Source organism: Nelusetta ayraudi, unplaced genomic scaffold, assembly GCF_046127955.1.
Source record: "Nelusetta ayraudi isolate G7.1 ecotype Tasmania unplaced genomic scaffold, CSIRO-AGI_Nayr_v1 ptg000181l, whole genome shotgun sequence".
In the NCBI taxonomy this organism is placed as follows: domain Eukaryota; kingdom Metazoa; phylum Chordata; class Actinopteri; order Tetraodontiformes; family Monacanthidae; genus Nelusetta; species Nelusetta ayraudi.
Window position 1 is genome coordinate 544,008 of NW_027466230.1, and position 14,101 is coordinate 558,108.

Below are 14,101 nucleotides of genomic sequence, written 5' to 3' on the forward strand. Positions count from 1 at the left end.
AATCAAACTGTACCTTTTCACAGATTATAACTCAGTTATTATTTACAGTAATTCCTCTCTCAGTGATTTTTTTTTGTCTGAACAGAAATGCAGCTCAAACAAACCACACTCTTACTTTGTGCTGCAAACTGCTCTAGTATCATCATTGCTTGTATTTTATGGATGATTTGTTCCAGTGACTCACATCCTTCAAGAGACAATTATAAGGAGTGGAAATTTATTTGACAGTGATTTGGTTACCATGATGTGACACATTGTGAAAGTTCAGCATGCAACAATTATTAACCCCACACACAACACTACACCTGCACAGCGGTGAGCTCTGTCTGCCACATGTCCTTGAAACGTGGACATGCTCATGTATTTCCATGTTACAAGGAGAAGCTTTGGTTTACTGGGAGTAAGGAAACAAGCGAGTGGTAATACCATTTTGCACAGGCACATCAAGTGATATGATGTCCAACTGTATGCCTGAACCAGTTCAGACAACAAGTTTATTTAAAGTGTTTTGATTTCTTAGATATTTAAACAAATGTTGATTAATATTGATATTTAGCAGTAAATAAGATTTGATTAGTTTCTCCTCCGAGAGGCTGCTCATTAAAATATTTAGTATAAAAAAATGCAAATAAAGGGGACGGGGGAGTTAAAAAAAAAAAAAAAGGACAGAGTAACAACTTCATCATTTTCATATTGTGACTAAAACTTCTCTGCTTTGGAAAGGAAAATGTGTTTCATTATAACTAGAATGCCACCCTGGAAAAAAAATAATTTGTTGGTGAAATTTTGTAAATTCCTCTATTTATATTCTTTCCTTCACGTCTACATTATAGCTTCCATGTTGAGTAAGATTTAGAATATATAACCCAATAGCATTTCTGTTACTTTGATTAAGTACTTATTTTTTTTCTTTTTTCTATTTAAAGCCCTTTCAGTCTCCGTTTGACCCAATTCAGTCTGGTTGCTAGGTGGTGCTACCTGTGTGAATATGACACCTGCAGGGCTTGGTCATGTGACTTTCCTGCGATGTGAATAACGGATATAGGCTCACACTGTGCCAGCCTTGTACAGCATAGCTCACTCCTAACCTGCTGCCTGACAACCAATAGGATTTATGGCAAAGGAAGACTGTCGTCTTAAGCAAAGAAAACTTACTTCAGTCACTCATCATGACGGTTCGACATTTTTCTGTGGATTATAAAAAAGCAAACGAACACGGTACCTTCTCTCCCGGGGACACCCTCTCTGGGCAGGTAACGGTGGTGACCAGCAGGAAAATAAAAGCACAGTGTCTTTTGGTCAAAGCCAAAGGAAAAGCTCAGGTAGGCTGGTGTGAACGAGACGGCAGAGCCACAGCGGTTTACAGCGACAAGAGGAAGTATTTCTATTTGGAACACGTAATCCTCCAGGATAAAAACAAAGGAGATGGTTTGTGTCATCTCTCTTGCTCATATTCAAAATACAGGACGACTACAAAATACAGCTGACACTATCTTCCTGACTCCTCATGTTGCAGCAACCATGCAGATAACTTGAATTATTGTTCCCATATTTATTTAAAAAAAAACAAGCAAAAAAAACAAACTTCTGTGTCAGAAGTTGCTTTTCTGCAGTATCCTCTTTCAGGGAGCAACAACATGACTGTGTGTTGCCTGTGGTGTGCATCCGGTCCTATTAGCCTCACAGCATCTACAGAGAGAAAAGCCTTCACACCTGGTATTCTGTCCATCCTTCCATCTGTCCACCTGTCATGATAGTGATTCTTGAATCGTTCGTAAGACAATCCTTGGTACTACAATAACTCTCTGTGTCTCTCCTTTTGAAGGTGATACTGTGAGAATATTCTGCGATATAAACAATGGTTCATCTCGAACAGTTACCCCAAAAATGAAGCTGCAACAGAAGCAGTTTTTTTTCACTGTCTCAAGGGACTTAGGCCCAAATGGTTGTGAAAAACCTGGCGTCCGTGACTGCAGATCCCATCGTCGGTCCCAGCTCTGATATCCATTCAGAATTCCTAGTCCCAATTCCCAGAGACGCAGAGCCCACCATTTCAAACTGCCGCATCCTGGAAGTGGAGAACATCATTGAGGTTGGTAGAGCTGACTACTGGACTGATGTTAGAATGTCTTGACACATGGGTATTAATCTGTCTTTTCTTGCTCCATTGTATCTCCTTGAAGGTAAACCTGGATGTGTCGGGTTCCTCTAAGGTCACTGTGTTGTTTCCCATCATCCTGTTCATTCCACCTGTAAATATCCAGCCTCAAAATCATTTCTAATGAATATTGCAATTACCTAATGTTTTTGAATACATCTATATTGTATTTTTACTTCAGTGCACAGCAGTATTTGTCAGGCTGACCTTTCAGCTGAGGTGTTCTACCGTGCATTAAGATAAGATAAGATATTCCTTTATTAGTTCACAGTGGGGAAATTTCCATCATTACAGCAGCAAAGGTGGTTATCAACACACAATAAAAGCACCGACTGCAAAAAAATGTTTTGAATTACACATCAAATGTTTACATATAGTATCTGTCACCTGCACAGGTGTACATGATACATGTTTATATTTAAAAATACCATAATAGAGTAAGTGACCTTTCAGTGTATTTAACATACAGTATATGTAGTCATCAGGATGTTGTGCTTGTTAACTTAAATAATTCTTATCACATACTACCGTGTGTCGCTAGCCGGGTTCTAACTCAAACGGAGTCAATACTGACTCATGTTTCTAACAGCACATGAACAGAACATGGCATATAAGCCAAAGGAACATTCTAACAACGCACTAAGACACTCACACACACTTGCACAAAACAACAATATGCAACGTAACTCAACAACAAAGTTACCCCCATAATCCGCTGCGGCTACAGGGGAGCGTCCAGCTTCCCCCGGCTGCCACAATATGTTAATAAGAAAAAGCTCTCAATCAGGACCCTCTGGTAGTGAAGAACATTCTGACCCAGTTGAAAGCACAAATATGAGTAGTGGTCAGAAGAAAAGCGAGCTCAAGTCAATACAATGAAAGTTACATTGCGATTGGATTCACTTTTACTGGGGAACCAACTGAGCCGATTCCGTTATGCCGGGTGTGCGGGGTAAAGCTGTCCAACAGTGCCGTGGTTCCAAGCAAACTTAAACACCATCTCCAAATTAAACGGAGGGAGCAGAGCTATTTCAGTTCTTCTCCCTTTCTCCACAACATGCCAAACATGTGAGCTGGGCTTTTCAAGAAAATAACGTTGAATAAAAGAGAGAGACTCAGAGCAGTTAAAGGAGATCTTCATGTGTGTCTCTCCTCAGTTCCTGCAAGAATATCAGCTTTGTGTTCAGTCAAACAGGGCCAGATTGAACGCCGAGTCAGTAAATTGAGACTACAGTTTCAATCTCTTTCATTAAATGTGTTTTTTGACGTATTTATTTGGTGGCGTGCCGTGTGATTTTTCGCATGTCAAATATGTGCCGTAGCTCAATGCAATGATTTGTCATGCACAGAAAGTGAAGTGTTTCGCACAGAAGACGAGGAAGATGAGGGAAAGAACATCTTGAAAGAAGAGAATGATCCTGTCCCTTTTGAAAGTCTCATTGTGTCTCCTGCATGTTTATTTGGATCAACTATTATTTTGGTCAACTATTGCCTCAGACAAAAATAAAGAAATAAAAATAAACAATATGTATAGAATTTTAGTAACAATACAGCCAGTAAAGTTACAATACAGGGACATGCTGGCCAACAGAAGTGCTGTAAGGCTTCGAAAAGACACACTCACACAGACACACCCACTCTGACAGTCACACACACAAAAACACTCCGACATGAGCACGCATGCGCCACACTGGCCAACAGAAGTCCAAAAAAACAACAAAAAACCCAAATGTTTGGCAGACAACAGCGTTCACACACACACACACACACACACACACACACACACACACACACACACACACACACACACACACACACACACACACACCACGTGAATGGAAACGTACCGCTGGCCGCACCCACCGCGGAAGTCTCGCAAACTGTTGTGTGCACTCTGTCACTGTCCGATGTCGCGGCAAAACCATGTGTAGCACCGTGAAAAGCCTCAGCGTCTCATACGAGCCGGCGGCGAATCTGAACAATACCTTCAGCAATGGTGACTGGGTTTCCGGCCAGGTCACGCTGGAGTTGCTCAAAGACTGCCAGGTCGAATCTCTGTCGGTGGAATTTAAAGGGAAAGCCGACGTCCTGTGGACCGTGCACACCGGGAACACCACAATAGTCTACTCGTCGAAGGAAAAGTACTTCAGCACGAAGCATCACTTCATCCGGGACCCCAGTCACAAAGGTGGGTGCCTGAATAGCTGGAGAACGAAGGGGGATTTGCCCCGCTGCTGCTGCTGCTGCTGATGCATGAAGAACATCATGTACTACTACTGCTACTACTACTACCGTGTAAAGTTGATTAGAAGAATGAGTTCAGGCTATTAGTTGTCATAACGGCTTTATTCAATTGAGCAATTTGAACTTACTTCAATGACTTAGCAAACTGCATGCATTTCAAAAGTCCATTTGCTTTTCTTTAGAAGACCATGATGAAACACCGATGGCCAACCAGCATGGAGAAACAAGTAAGCATATCTGTCGGTGTTTTTAGTCTAGAACAGACAGGGGCAAAACACGGCCCGCTGCGTGTCTCTGTCCGGCCCGCGTGAGGCCAGTCATAACCCCCCCACACACACACGCACACACACACGCACACACACAAAAAAAAACTTTGTCGGCACGTAACTTTGCCGAGTTAGCGTAGCGCGATAGCGATAGCGTGCCCCGTCAACGAAAAAAAAAAAAAAAAAAAAAAAAATGACCCCCCCCAACAAAACTTCCGTGGCCTGCCCACTCGATGCAGGTCTGTCATTCTGGGTTCCAAATTAAAATTAAATTTCCACATGCTTTGCAGACAGCAGTGTTGTTGCTCCTGGGTGCCATGTTTACCCCTTCAGGTTTCAGATCCCCTTTCAGTAAGTCTCCCTTCATGATTTACTCTCATTTGGATTTCAACATGTTTTGTCTTGTATTAGTGAAATATGAGCATTGGCTTTAGTCTGTTTGTAATACAAAGCTGGCCTCTTTCCCCTCTCGCTTTAGCGACATGCCGTCCTCCTTCACAGGTTCTTACGGTAAGATTGTATACTCTCTGAAGGCTGTGTTGAGCAGATCAATGAGGATTAACAAGAAGGATTCAACCAAAATCAACTTTATTGCCAAAGAAGACCTGAGTAGTGGCTCTATGTTGATGGTATGTGTTGACCTACAACTTGTATGTCTTGGATTTGTCAGGGAAAACAAGTGCTTGGGATAGTGATGTGCCAGCTGTTCAGCTTTTGTTCTCAATGTATTGTTTTGTTTGTCTCTTAGGAACCACAGCGCGAGTCAAAGGAGAAGAAATTGAAGTTACTAAACTCAGGAAAAGTAACCATGGATGTAAATCTTGAGAAAACTGGGTTCTTTCAAGGTGAGAGCCTTACGTGTTGTTTCTACCCTTATTAGTTCCTTGAGGGAAGTTTTAAACATTGTTGGCCTCTTTCATGCAGGAGAAGGATTAAAAGTCGTGGCTTACATTGTAAACAACTCATCTCGTGAGATCAAGCCTAAGTACACTGTGTACAGAAAGCATAGCTTCTTTGCAAATGGCACTCGGAATGTCCACACCAAAGACCTCATAAAAGAAGTGGGTGAGCCCATTCCTGCGTCCACAAGTCAAAAAGTCACGAAGGTCATCAGCATTCCCCACGATGCAGAGCCCTCCATCCTCACCTGCTCCATCATCAAAGCAGAGTACAGACTCAGGGTAAGACCAACTGACCAGTACAGGTCTCATCAAATCATTTCTCCTCTTGGAAGAGATTGACAAACAATAAGTGTCACTTCCCAAATGTTGTTCACAGGTCTACCTGGACGTCAAATATGCATCGGACCCAGAGATCAAATTTCCCATAGTCTTCCTGCGTGCTCATCAGGGTTCTTCTTTTGCCCCTCCACCTGCAGCTTCTGACTTTGAGTGCCCTTATCCACCAGCATGGGGCTTTTCCCCAGCACAACCACCTGCCACAGGCCAACCTATGGGCCCACCGCCCTCATATGAAGCACATGGTTTTTATCCCCACCCGTCAAACTTTGGCAATACACATCAGTGAGATTTTTAAGATTCTCAGAAAATTTTCAGACGAATAATTTCTGTAGTGCCACATCTGGACCTAATGTTGTTCTCCAGGACACTTGGAATTTATTGCAGCACAGCCTTCCGGTGAACCACGTTTGGAGGAACTAAAGGTGGTACCTGATTGGCTGTGATGCTACTCTCTCTGCAACCATCACTTACTTAAAATCTTAAAGCCGTAAAACACCCGCTCAAGGAAGAACACTTTTACCCACAAATCACAGTTGGGAGTCAACTTTGAAACATTCTCTGACGACCTGGTTCCAGGCAAGGACTGGTACCACTGGCGGCCGGCGCTAGTTTTACGACCGTTATCTCTCTGCAGAACATTCCAAGGGCCATCCTCAACACAGATATTCCTGAACATCTCAATATCAGACAATGTTAAAACTCTATTTTCCATTTTACAGAGACATCTGGAAGTCACATATCTGTGACCGCCATCAAAAATAAAGCATTAATGGACTCACTCTTCTAACCTCAAAATGAACAGATTTAGGATTTCCTCCTAAAGGAAGCCTGGAGGCTTCCAAGCCTCAGATGGAGCAAGAGTGTCCCCTAAGAGGGGGTTACGAAAGTGATTCCTAAGTAGTCGATTAACAGTTGAATAAACTTTGCACGTCAGTTTTCCTCATATCAATGTTACATGCTTTGCTATAATCTCTATCATTACCATCACCTTTTTTCCACGTTACACTTAGGCGACTGTTACCTCAATCCATACATACACCTTTTAAATATTGACAACCACATATATATATATATATATATATATATATATATATATATATATATATATATATATATATATATATATATATATATATACATACATACATACATACATACATACATATTTGTATACGTGCATACCATATGAGTGCCTGAATGCTAAATATATTACATCTTTCAGTTGTCTTTTAAATATGAATACACTTACTCCTACTTCTGTATGCATGCTTAGATAGGTTGATGGGTATTTAGATATAAAATATATGTTGAAGGTTTAATGTGCTTCCTCAACTCTTCCCTAACTTTCATAAGGTATCCACCATACAAAGGATCACACTGTTTTTATTTCTTCATGTTGTTCTTCTATTTCATTTTTGGTTGTTGTTTAATTTCTTTGTCAGCAACGAACCCGACACCACATATTTTTCACCTGATATTCATCAGATATAGCATAAGACAACCCATCAGTTTTAGTGTTGGAACAGCCTTTTCATTGGTTCTTGGAGTTCAAAAGACCACCCTCTTCTCCAGGTTTATACCAGTGAATTTAGTTCCTTTGTTCCGGAGAGAGTGTTTTTAGTTTTCCTGAGTGTTGTCTAGTCTTTCTTAGTGCCGTCTTGTCTAGTGTTTTTGTCATCGTCATTTTTCTTCATTCTTTTTTTTTGTCAAGTTAATTTTCCTAATTTCTGGCTAAAAGGCCAATTTAAGATAGTAGCAGAAACAACTCAGCCTCGTCCACTGACCACTATTTTTAATTTTAATTTTTGCTGTTACTTTTAGATTGAGTTTAGGTTTTCTTTACGTAATCTCTCTCTCACATACCCAATACACGCACCGTTCCTTGCTGATTGTGTCTCCATGACCACATTCATGTCATACTGTTCTGTGTGAACCATCTTTTTTTTTTTTTAAAAAAAAAAGCACATTAAGCCTGATGTCATTGTTTGACTGATTTATTAAAGTGTGGTTCAAATCCCTGCGTGTCGTCAAGAACTCCCGCTAAGGAGACGGTATTGAGACTGATTCTACCGTTTCCTGCTGACGTAAAAAACAAAAAGAAAAAGCAGGTGGGTCCCCGATCAAATCATATTAAATATTATAAATATTAAAATCATGAATTCCTTTTTGATGTCCAGTTTCCTCTATTTATACTCTTTCCTTCACGTCTATATTATAGCTTCCGTGTTGAGTAAGATTTAGTATATATAACCCAATAGCATTTCTGTTACTTTGATTAAGTGCTTTTTTTTTTTTTTTCTATTTAAAGCCCTTTCAGTCTCCGTTTGACCCAATTCAGTCTGGTTGCTAGGTGGTGCTACCTGTGTGAATATGACACCTGCAGGGCTTGGTCATGTGACTTTCCTGCGATGTGAATAACGGATATAGGCTCACACTGTGCCAGCCTTGTACAGCGTAGCTCACTCCTAACCTGCTGCCTGACAACCAATAGGATTTATGGCAAAGGAAGACTGTCGTCTTAAGCAAAGAAAACTTACTTCAGTCACTCATCATGACGGTTCGACATTTTTCTGTGGATTATAAAAAAGCAAACGAACACGGTACGTTCTCTCCCGGGGACACCCTCTCTGGGCAGGTAACGGTGGTGACCAGCAGGAAAATAAAAGCACAGTGTCTTTTGGTCAAAGCCAAAGGAAAAGCTCAGGTAGGCTGGTGTGAACGAGACGGCAGAGCCACAGCGGTTTACAGCGACAAGAGGAAGTATTTCTATTTGGAACACGTAATCCTCCAGGATAAAAACAAAGGAGATGGTTTGTGTCATCTCTCTTGCTCATATTCAAAATACTGGACGACTGCAGACTCCTAAATGTATCCAGATTACAGTCCCCCTTCAACCCCCCCCCCCCTTTTTTTTTTTTTAATAGGTTCTGAAATTATTCGCCGGGGAAGGAACGTGTACCCATTCACCTTTGTGATTCCAAACACGTATGTGTGTTGCACTAAATCAGCGATGTGCATGCTTGTACGAGTTGTAAAGACAGAGGGCATTTTTAAATTAAATTCATTTCTTGATTCATTTCCACCGTTTCCACCAGCCATTTCTGCAACGCAATGACTCGTTCATTGTAAGCATGCAGTTTTGAAAACCTGGGTATTACAAGAGAGTCAATGTCTTTAACTCATTATGGTCTTAGTACCATGTTTTAGTGTCCGTATTGACCTGTTTTGTAATATGCATACTTTTTTTTTTTTTTTTTTTTTTTAGACCTAAACGCAACATATCAAATATGCTAATAAGTGCAGTCAGTGTGTTGCGTCATCTTATTCTGCATGAGTTTATATTATTTATTTACTTCTCTTAGTCCGGATACTATGTCAAGCTCACACATAGTGCTTATGTGATCACAACCAATTCACACACACACACACACACACACACACACACACACACACACACACACACACACACACACACACACACACACACAGCTATTATGATTTTTTTTTTAAATGATTTTACAAAACCTCTAAACTCTATCTTTTCCCAAAAAAAGATAACGGTATTAGAGGGTTTTTTTTTCCTAATGTTTAAATTGAATGTATGCATTTAATTGGAAAAGAGCTGCAGTTCTAAGTTCATAAAACATTTGTGTCATCCACAGGGACAATCAATGTCATTATATCATACACAGATATATCATTTATAAATAGTTCTAAATTCTTCTAAATAAAACAAGACCGACCGGTGTCCGACACCATAATATGCAAGCATACTGCCCTCTAGCGGCTCATCTGAAGAAATTACTATAATCATAACGCATGTGTTGTATTTTTTATTTTATTTTTTTGTCGATTCTGTTTATGTCATTCTTTCTATCTGGATTGACAGAAATGTTATATTGTAACAGGGAAATGCCTTCGTCCTATGAGGGAAAATGGGGGAAGATCTCGTACACTTTGCAAGCGCGGCTGACTCTGTCTATTTGGCGTGTCCAGAAAACTAAGACTGAGTTTCCTTTTGTGACCAAGTCTGAGTTTCCCTTCGCCTCCAAATCTGAAATGATAATCATTGGCCTGCAGGTAGCTGAAGTAATTTTGACCAGACAAGTCCCTTTTTTCCTTTTTGTTTGAAGTATTACAGTGTGTGTGTGTGTGTGTGTGTGTGTGTGTGTGTGTGTGTGTGTGTGTGTGTGTGTGTGTGTGTGTGTGTTTTGGTGTAGAAGGAACAATCTGCTACCAAGACATCATTCTTTGGCTCTGCAAAGGTCACAGTCAGTGTTACTGCAGAAAAAATGGGCGTGAGGCAAGGTAATCAAATTTCTACAATGCTTTAACACTTTACCAAACTGCCTACAGTAACTGTAAATTAATGATGTTCTTCCTCATCCACACAGGCGAAGCACTGGAATTCTCTGTTCAAGTACTCAATGACTCAGCACAGAGCTTAGCTCCCATATTGTACTTGTGGGAGAAGCAGACATTTGCCGCACAGTCGAAGAGAATAGTGCACACCAACGACATCCTGTTTGAAAGTGCAGACTGTGTTCCTCCTTGGAGCAGTCAGACTATAACTAAGGCATTGCGTATCCCTGCGGAGCTCCCTCCAACCTTCTTCAACTGCTGCATGATGAAGCTCGAGTACAGACTGAAGGTAACTTGTGTTGACAAAGACGACATAAATGAATTGCTTTACTGGTTATACCAACTTTAAGGCATATCATCTTTATCCCACAAATAGCACATGTTGACTAGACGTAAAACATTTGCTTCAGTATTTACTTTACTGTAATGTTGGTACAAAAGTTGAATGATTCCAGGATTGCTGCTTTCACAAAAGCGCCTTCTTCCGCTTATTGTCAAGAATAACTGCATGATGACCACAACACCACCCAGTGGCTACATGGAACCTGGGATAAATGCTCATGACATTGTACACACACCACTGGGTAGTCAAGTGTCATATTACAGCCTAACCTGCTTTGTGGTGACATAAGCTTTAGCCAAAGGGTCAGTATATTATGCAAAGGGTTGGATTAGTTGCAGACAAAGTTTCGTCTGTTTAACATTATGCTGTGTGTGGAAGAACCAACTTAAGTTGGATACGTGGTTTATTTTACTTACATGTTTCAGTTACAGATCTCTATTGATGTCCATCTGACAGGAAGTCTCGAGGTCAAACTTCCTGTGGTCATTCTGTTGAGTACTCCGGAACCGCATAAACTCATTCCGAAGAGGTCCGCCTGGTTTGGAAAGCTTCGCCGTTAATGAAAGACTCCTCAGTATTAACAGTTTCCACTTTGAACTACCTCAGTGGTCTTTGCTGTCCACTAGATGGCGACATTTGCCGTTAAATAGCCAACCATTGTCATTGAGCGTGCATTTAAATCCAAGAACATGGATTTTTATTTATTTATTTATTTATTTATTTATTTATTTATTTATTTATTTATTTATTTATTTTAAAAAAAGAATTTAAGGTTAAAACCACTATCACTGCAGGGCAAACCCTGTCACAAAATTATATTGTGACACATAGCATCTTTGGAGTTGATATTTCAGTGTCTCCTACAACTCCACTGTTGAGTGCTGTATTGTGGACCACATTGCACCAGACTGCTGGACACATTTCAGACATTTACCGTAACCCAAGCATGATGCTTCCTTTGCTCTCATTCTCTTTGTCATAATTTTTCACATGAATAATCTTTATGTAAAATCTCCAAGAAATATTCAAAGCCTAATAAGTAGGGCAAAAAGCATGATTCTCTTCGTATCAATTTGAACTGAGAGCAAAAAAGAGTAATTAAGTCTTAATAAAGTGAAGTAGTAGTGAATTCACTTAGGTCCCTATAAAGGAAGAAGCATGGAGAACAACATCTTCTTAATGACCCATTCAACAAATATAAATAATTTAAATTTAGGGCGCCGTTCACTGGCCTCACAGTCTTGACTGGGGTAAAACATGTTCCTCCCCAACAGCACAGGGACCACAACAAGTCAAGGGAGGAGGAGAGTTTGGTGTTTGAGGATTCTCACGCCTGCCTTTGTCCCTACACTCATTTTGCAACACAGGAAACTATTGAACAAAGGCACATTCATGGTCCTAACAGTACATTTATTACCCAGCCAGTGGGTCTTTAAGTGGGACCAGGCCTAGGCTCTTGATGAGAGACTCAGAGATGCGTCCCTGCCCAGGAGGGGAAACATGTTCAGAGCTGAGCATTTCATGGTTGGGATCCATCCTGGAAACATTAGATCTGGTTATTGTGACACCACATACTGTACGCCCAACCTCCCAGAAGGACAGAAAAACAGACTCACAAACTCCCCGAGATACACCCACAACATCTACAGAGATCATTCAAGTTTTGCCCGTCAATATTCAGTTACAAAAAGCAAAGTTAGTGTCATAAACTTCCAGTCCCTGCGTTCTTTACAGTTTAGTACAGACTCTGTTCGGATTGCAAAATCAAAACAACATTAACAACACTTGTGCTGGAGTTTAACTTGCAACATTTGAATTACGTTTCCTTTCCATAGTATGTTAACATCCGAGTAAATTTTTTTTTCCTACAACAGCCTGCAATCAAGTCATGCCTTGGAAGTCATTTGAACTGCAGAGTGTTGAAAAAAAATGTTGCCCAAATGCTGGAGCAAAACCGAGTGGGAAACTGCAGTGTTCTTTTTTTGCGCAGCACATTTTGGATTTAGTTAAATGCGCCTCCTACACTGACTGCACGACGGCACTGACAACGCAACAGTGTGGTTCTTTTTTTATTTTTTTCAATTCAGTAAAACTGCTAGTTTCTTCAAGAAATGCGAGGCCGTGTGACAAAGTCGTTCCTGGCCCCTGAATCCTACACCTGCATTAAGACGTCTTCGGATTTGTGGCACTCAGTTCGTTTTTGGCAGAATCTCACATCTTGGCTGTTCCGTGGAAGAGCCTGCCTGGTAACCAGTCTGGCTCCTTGTACAGTGTGCAGGCAGAGAACTAGCCAACTCCCCGACAACATACACACGCAGGGACACGCACACGCGGGGGAAGACGCACACCGCCGCCACAGTCTTGCCTGGTTTGGATAAAGGCTAAGGAGGTGTGGCCTCTGGCACCTCCCACCTCCGTAGCCAGAGCGAGCGCCATGACAACCGTGCCTGCTGGCGACTCCCTGTCTTCATCGGCCATGGTTGCCATGGTAACCCCCCAAAGGGGCTCCCGCGGATCAGCAGGATGGCCGTCCAGTCGACTAACCCTCTCCCAGCTGGGGGACGGCTGAGGGAGAGTGAAGTGAAGGGGAAGGGAGGGAGGGTGTGCGTGTAGTGTGTGTGTGTGTGTGTTGAGTGTGTAGGATGGCACAGAAGAAGAGCCCGAGGTGAGAGAGGGAGGAGAGATAGACTTCAGTCGGAGACACAGGAGACAACTAGTCTGAAGCCGCCTAGCTCTGCCTGCACGTAGCGCGTAGCCTGTTAGCTTGAGCGGTGGAGCCGCGTTAAACACAGGTCACAAACGTTTCTTGATTTAACAGGCCTCTCTCTGCTCTCTAGGGACTGTAAGAATGGCTTTGATGCAGCACCCCGGCCACTCCACCAATTACAGACGTGCAAGTGAAATCATGCCTCTTTTGTCTCACTTGTTCTATTCAGACCTGAGCATTCTTCTGTCCAAAAGCGTGACTTTGTCATCTTTCTTCTGTTTTCCAACTATGTCAGTAACAAGTACCCCGTTTTGGGTGCAGACCCAGCGTCGTGGAGCCACAGATGGCTCTAGGATTTCTAGTGCAGTTGGGAGAGAGAAATGGCATCGTCACAAGGTCCACTGGCTAAAGAGTACTCACGCTTTTTCTAATTGTTCCAACTGTGTCTTGTCAAAGGCCCAAAAACACTAAATGTGCGTGTCTGTCTGTGAAGGCCTAGATACAATTAAATTTTTTATTTCATTGACAACAAATCTCGTTGCTCCAGAATCACTCAAAGCAACAACTGATTTTGTTGATATGTCATAATGAAGTTTTTATTTAAGAAAAGCAGAGAGATAAACTTCCCATAGTAAACACTTTCTGATCTATTGCAAGTGCAGAAAAAATTCAATTTCTTCTTTTTCATATAAAATCCTTCTTATTATTTTAAATGTATAAAAAAAGTGACACAAGGCAATTCTGTCAGTGTTACAGAAGGCAAGTAGCCAAAACATTCTA

At 41.4% G+C, this 14,101-nt stretch overlaps 2 protein-coding genes and 1 long non-coding RNA gene across 6 annotated transcripts; all 3 read left to right on the forward strand.

Moving 5' to 3' along the window:
- The first annotated feature begins 1,595 nt into the window (after nt 1-1,595).
- On the forward strand, nt 1,596-2,389 carry LOC142881064 (uncharacterized). Its single transcript, XR_012925505.1, has 3 exons — nt 1,596-1,716; nt 1,826-2,092; nt 2,184-2,389. It is a non-coding gene; the product is annotated as an uncharacterized LOC142881064 (long non-coding RNA).
- Nucleotides 2,390-4,018: 1,629 nt separating this feature from the next.
- Nucleotides 4,019-6,852, forward strand: LOC142881063 (arrestin domain-containing protein 3-like). 4 transcript variants are annotated; one of them, XM_076015107.1, is made up of 8 exons: nt 4,019-4,346; nt 4,588-4,629; nt 4,959-5,019; nt 5,147-5,297; nt 5,417-5,513; nt 5,593-5,849; nt 5,947-6,271; nt 6,798-6,852. In XM_076015107.1, the coding sequence occupies exons 1-7, from the start codon at nt 4,082-4,084 to the stop codon at nt 6,193-6,195; spliced, it is 1,122 nt and encodes a 373-aa protein (XP_075871222.1). In that variant the 5' UTR covers nt 4,019-4,081; the 3' UTR covers nt 6,196-6,271; nt 6,798-6,852. The 4 variants fall into 4 exon arrangements, with proteins under 4 accessions (XP_075871222.1, XP_075871224.1, XP_075871221.1 ...); XM_076015106.1 differs by having other exon boundaries at nt 4,020-4,346; nt 4,585-4,629; XM_076015109.1 differs by lacking the exon at nt 4,959-5,019 and having other exon boundaries at nt 5,170-5,297.
- A 1,381-nt stretch (nt 6,853-8,233) lies between these two features.
- LOC142881060 (arrestin domain-containing protein 4-like) lies at nt 8,234-11,307 on the forward strand. Its single transcript, XM_076015099.1, has 6 exons — nt 8,234-8,719; nt 8,834-8,894; nt 9,818-9,989; nt 10,130-10,217; nt 10,304-10,560; nt 11,046-11,307. The coding sequence occupies exons 1-6, from the start codon at nt 8,461-8,463 to the stop codon at nt 11,172-11,174; spliced, it is 966 nt and encodes a 321-aa protein (XP_075871214.1). The 5' UTR covers nt 8,234-8,460; the 3' UTR covers nt 11,175-11,307.
- Nucleotides 11,308-14,101: the final 2,794 nt, after the last annotated feature.

Coding starts and splice junctions, on each gene's coding strand:
- LOC142881063 (XM_076015106.1), top strand. CDS start 4,082: ATGTGTAGCACCGTGAAAAGCCTCAGCGTCTCATACGAGCCGGCGGCG. Junction 5,020..5,146: donor AGGTTTCAGATCCCCTTTCA/GTAAGTCTCCCT, acceptor CTCTCGCTTTAG/CGACATGCCGTCCTCCTTCA. Junction 5,514..5,592: donor GAAAACTGGGTTCTTTCAAG/GTGAGAGCCTTA, acceptor TCTTTCATGCAG/GAGAAGGATTAAAAGTCGTG.
- LOC142881060 (XM_076015099.1), top strand. CDS start 8,461: ATGACGGTTCGACATTTTTCTGTGGATTATAAAAAAGCAAACGAACAC. Junction 8,720..8,833: donor GGATAAAAACAAAGGAGATG/GTTTGTGTCATC, acceptor TTTTTTTAATAG/GTTCTGAAATTATTCGCCGG. Junction 10,218..10,303: donor AAAAATGGGCGTGAGGCAAG/GTAATCAAATTT, acceptor TCATCCACACAG/GCGAAGCACTGGAATTCTCT.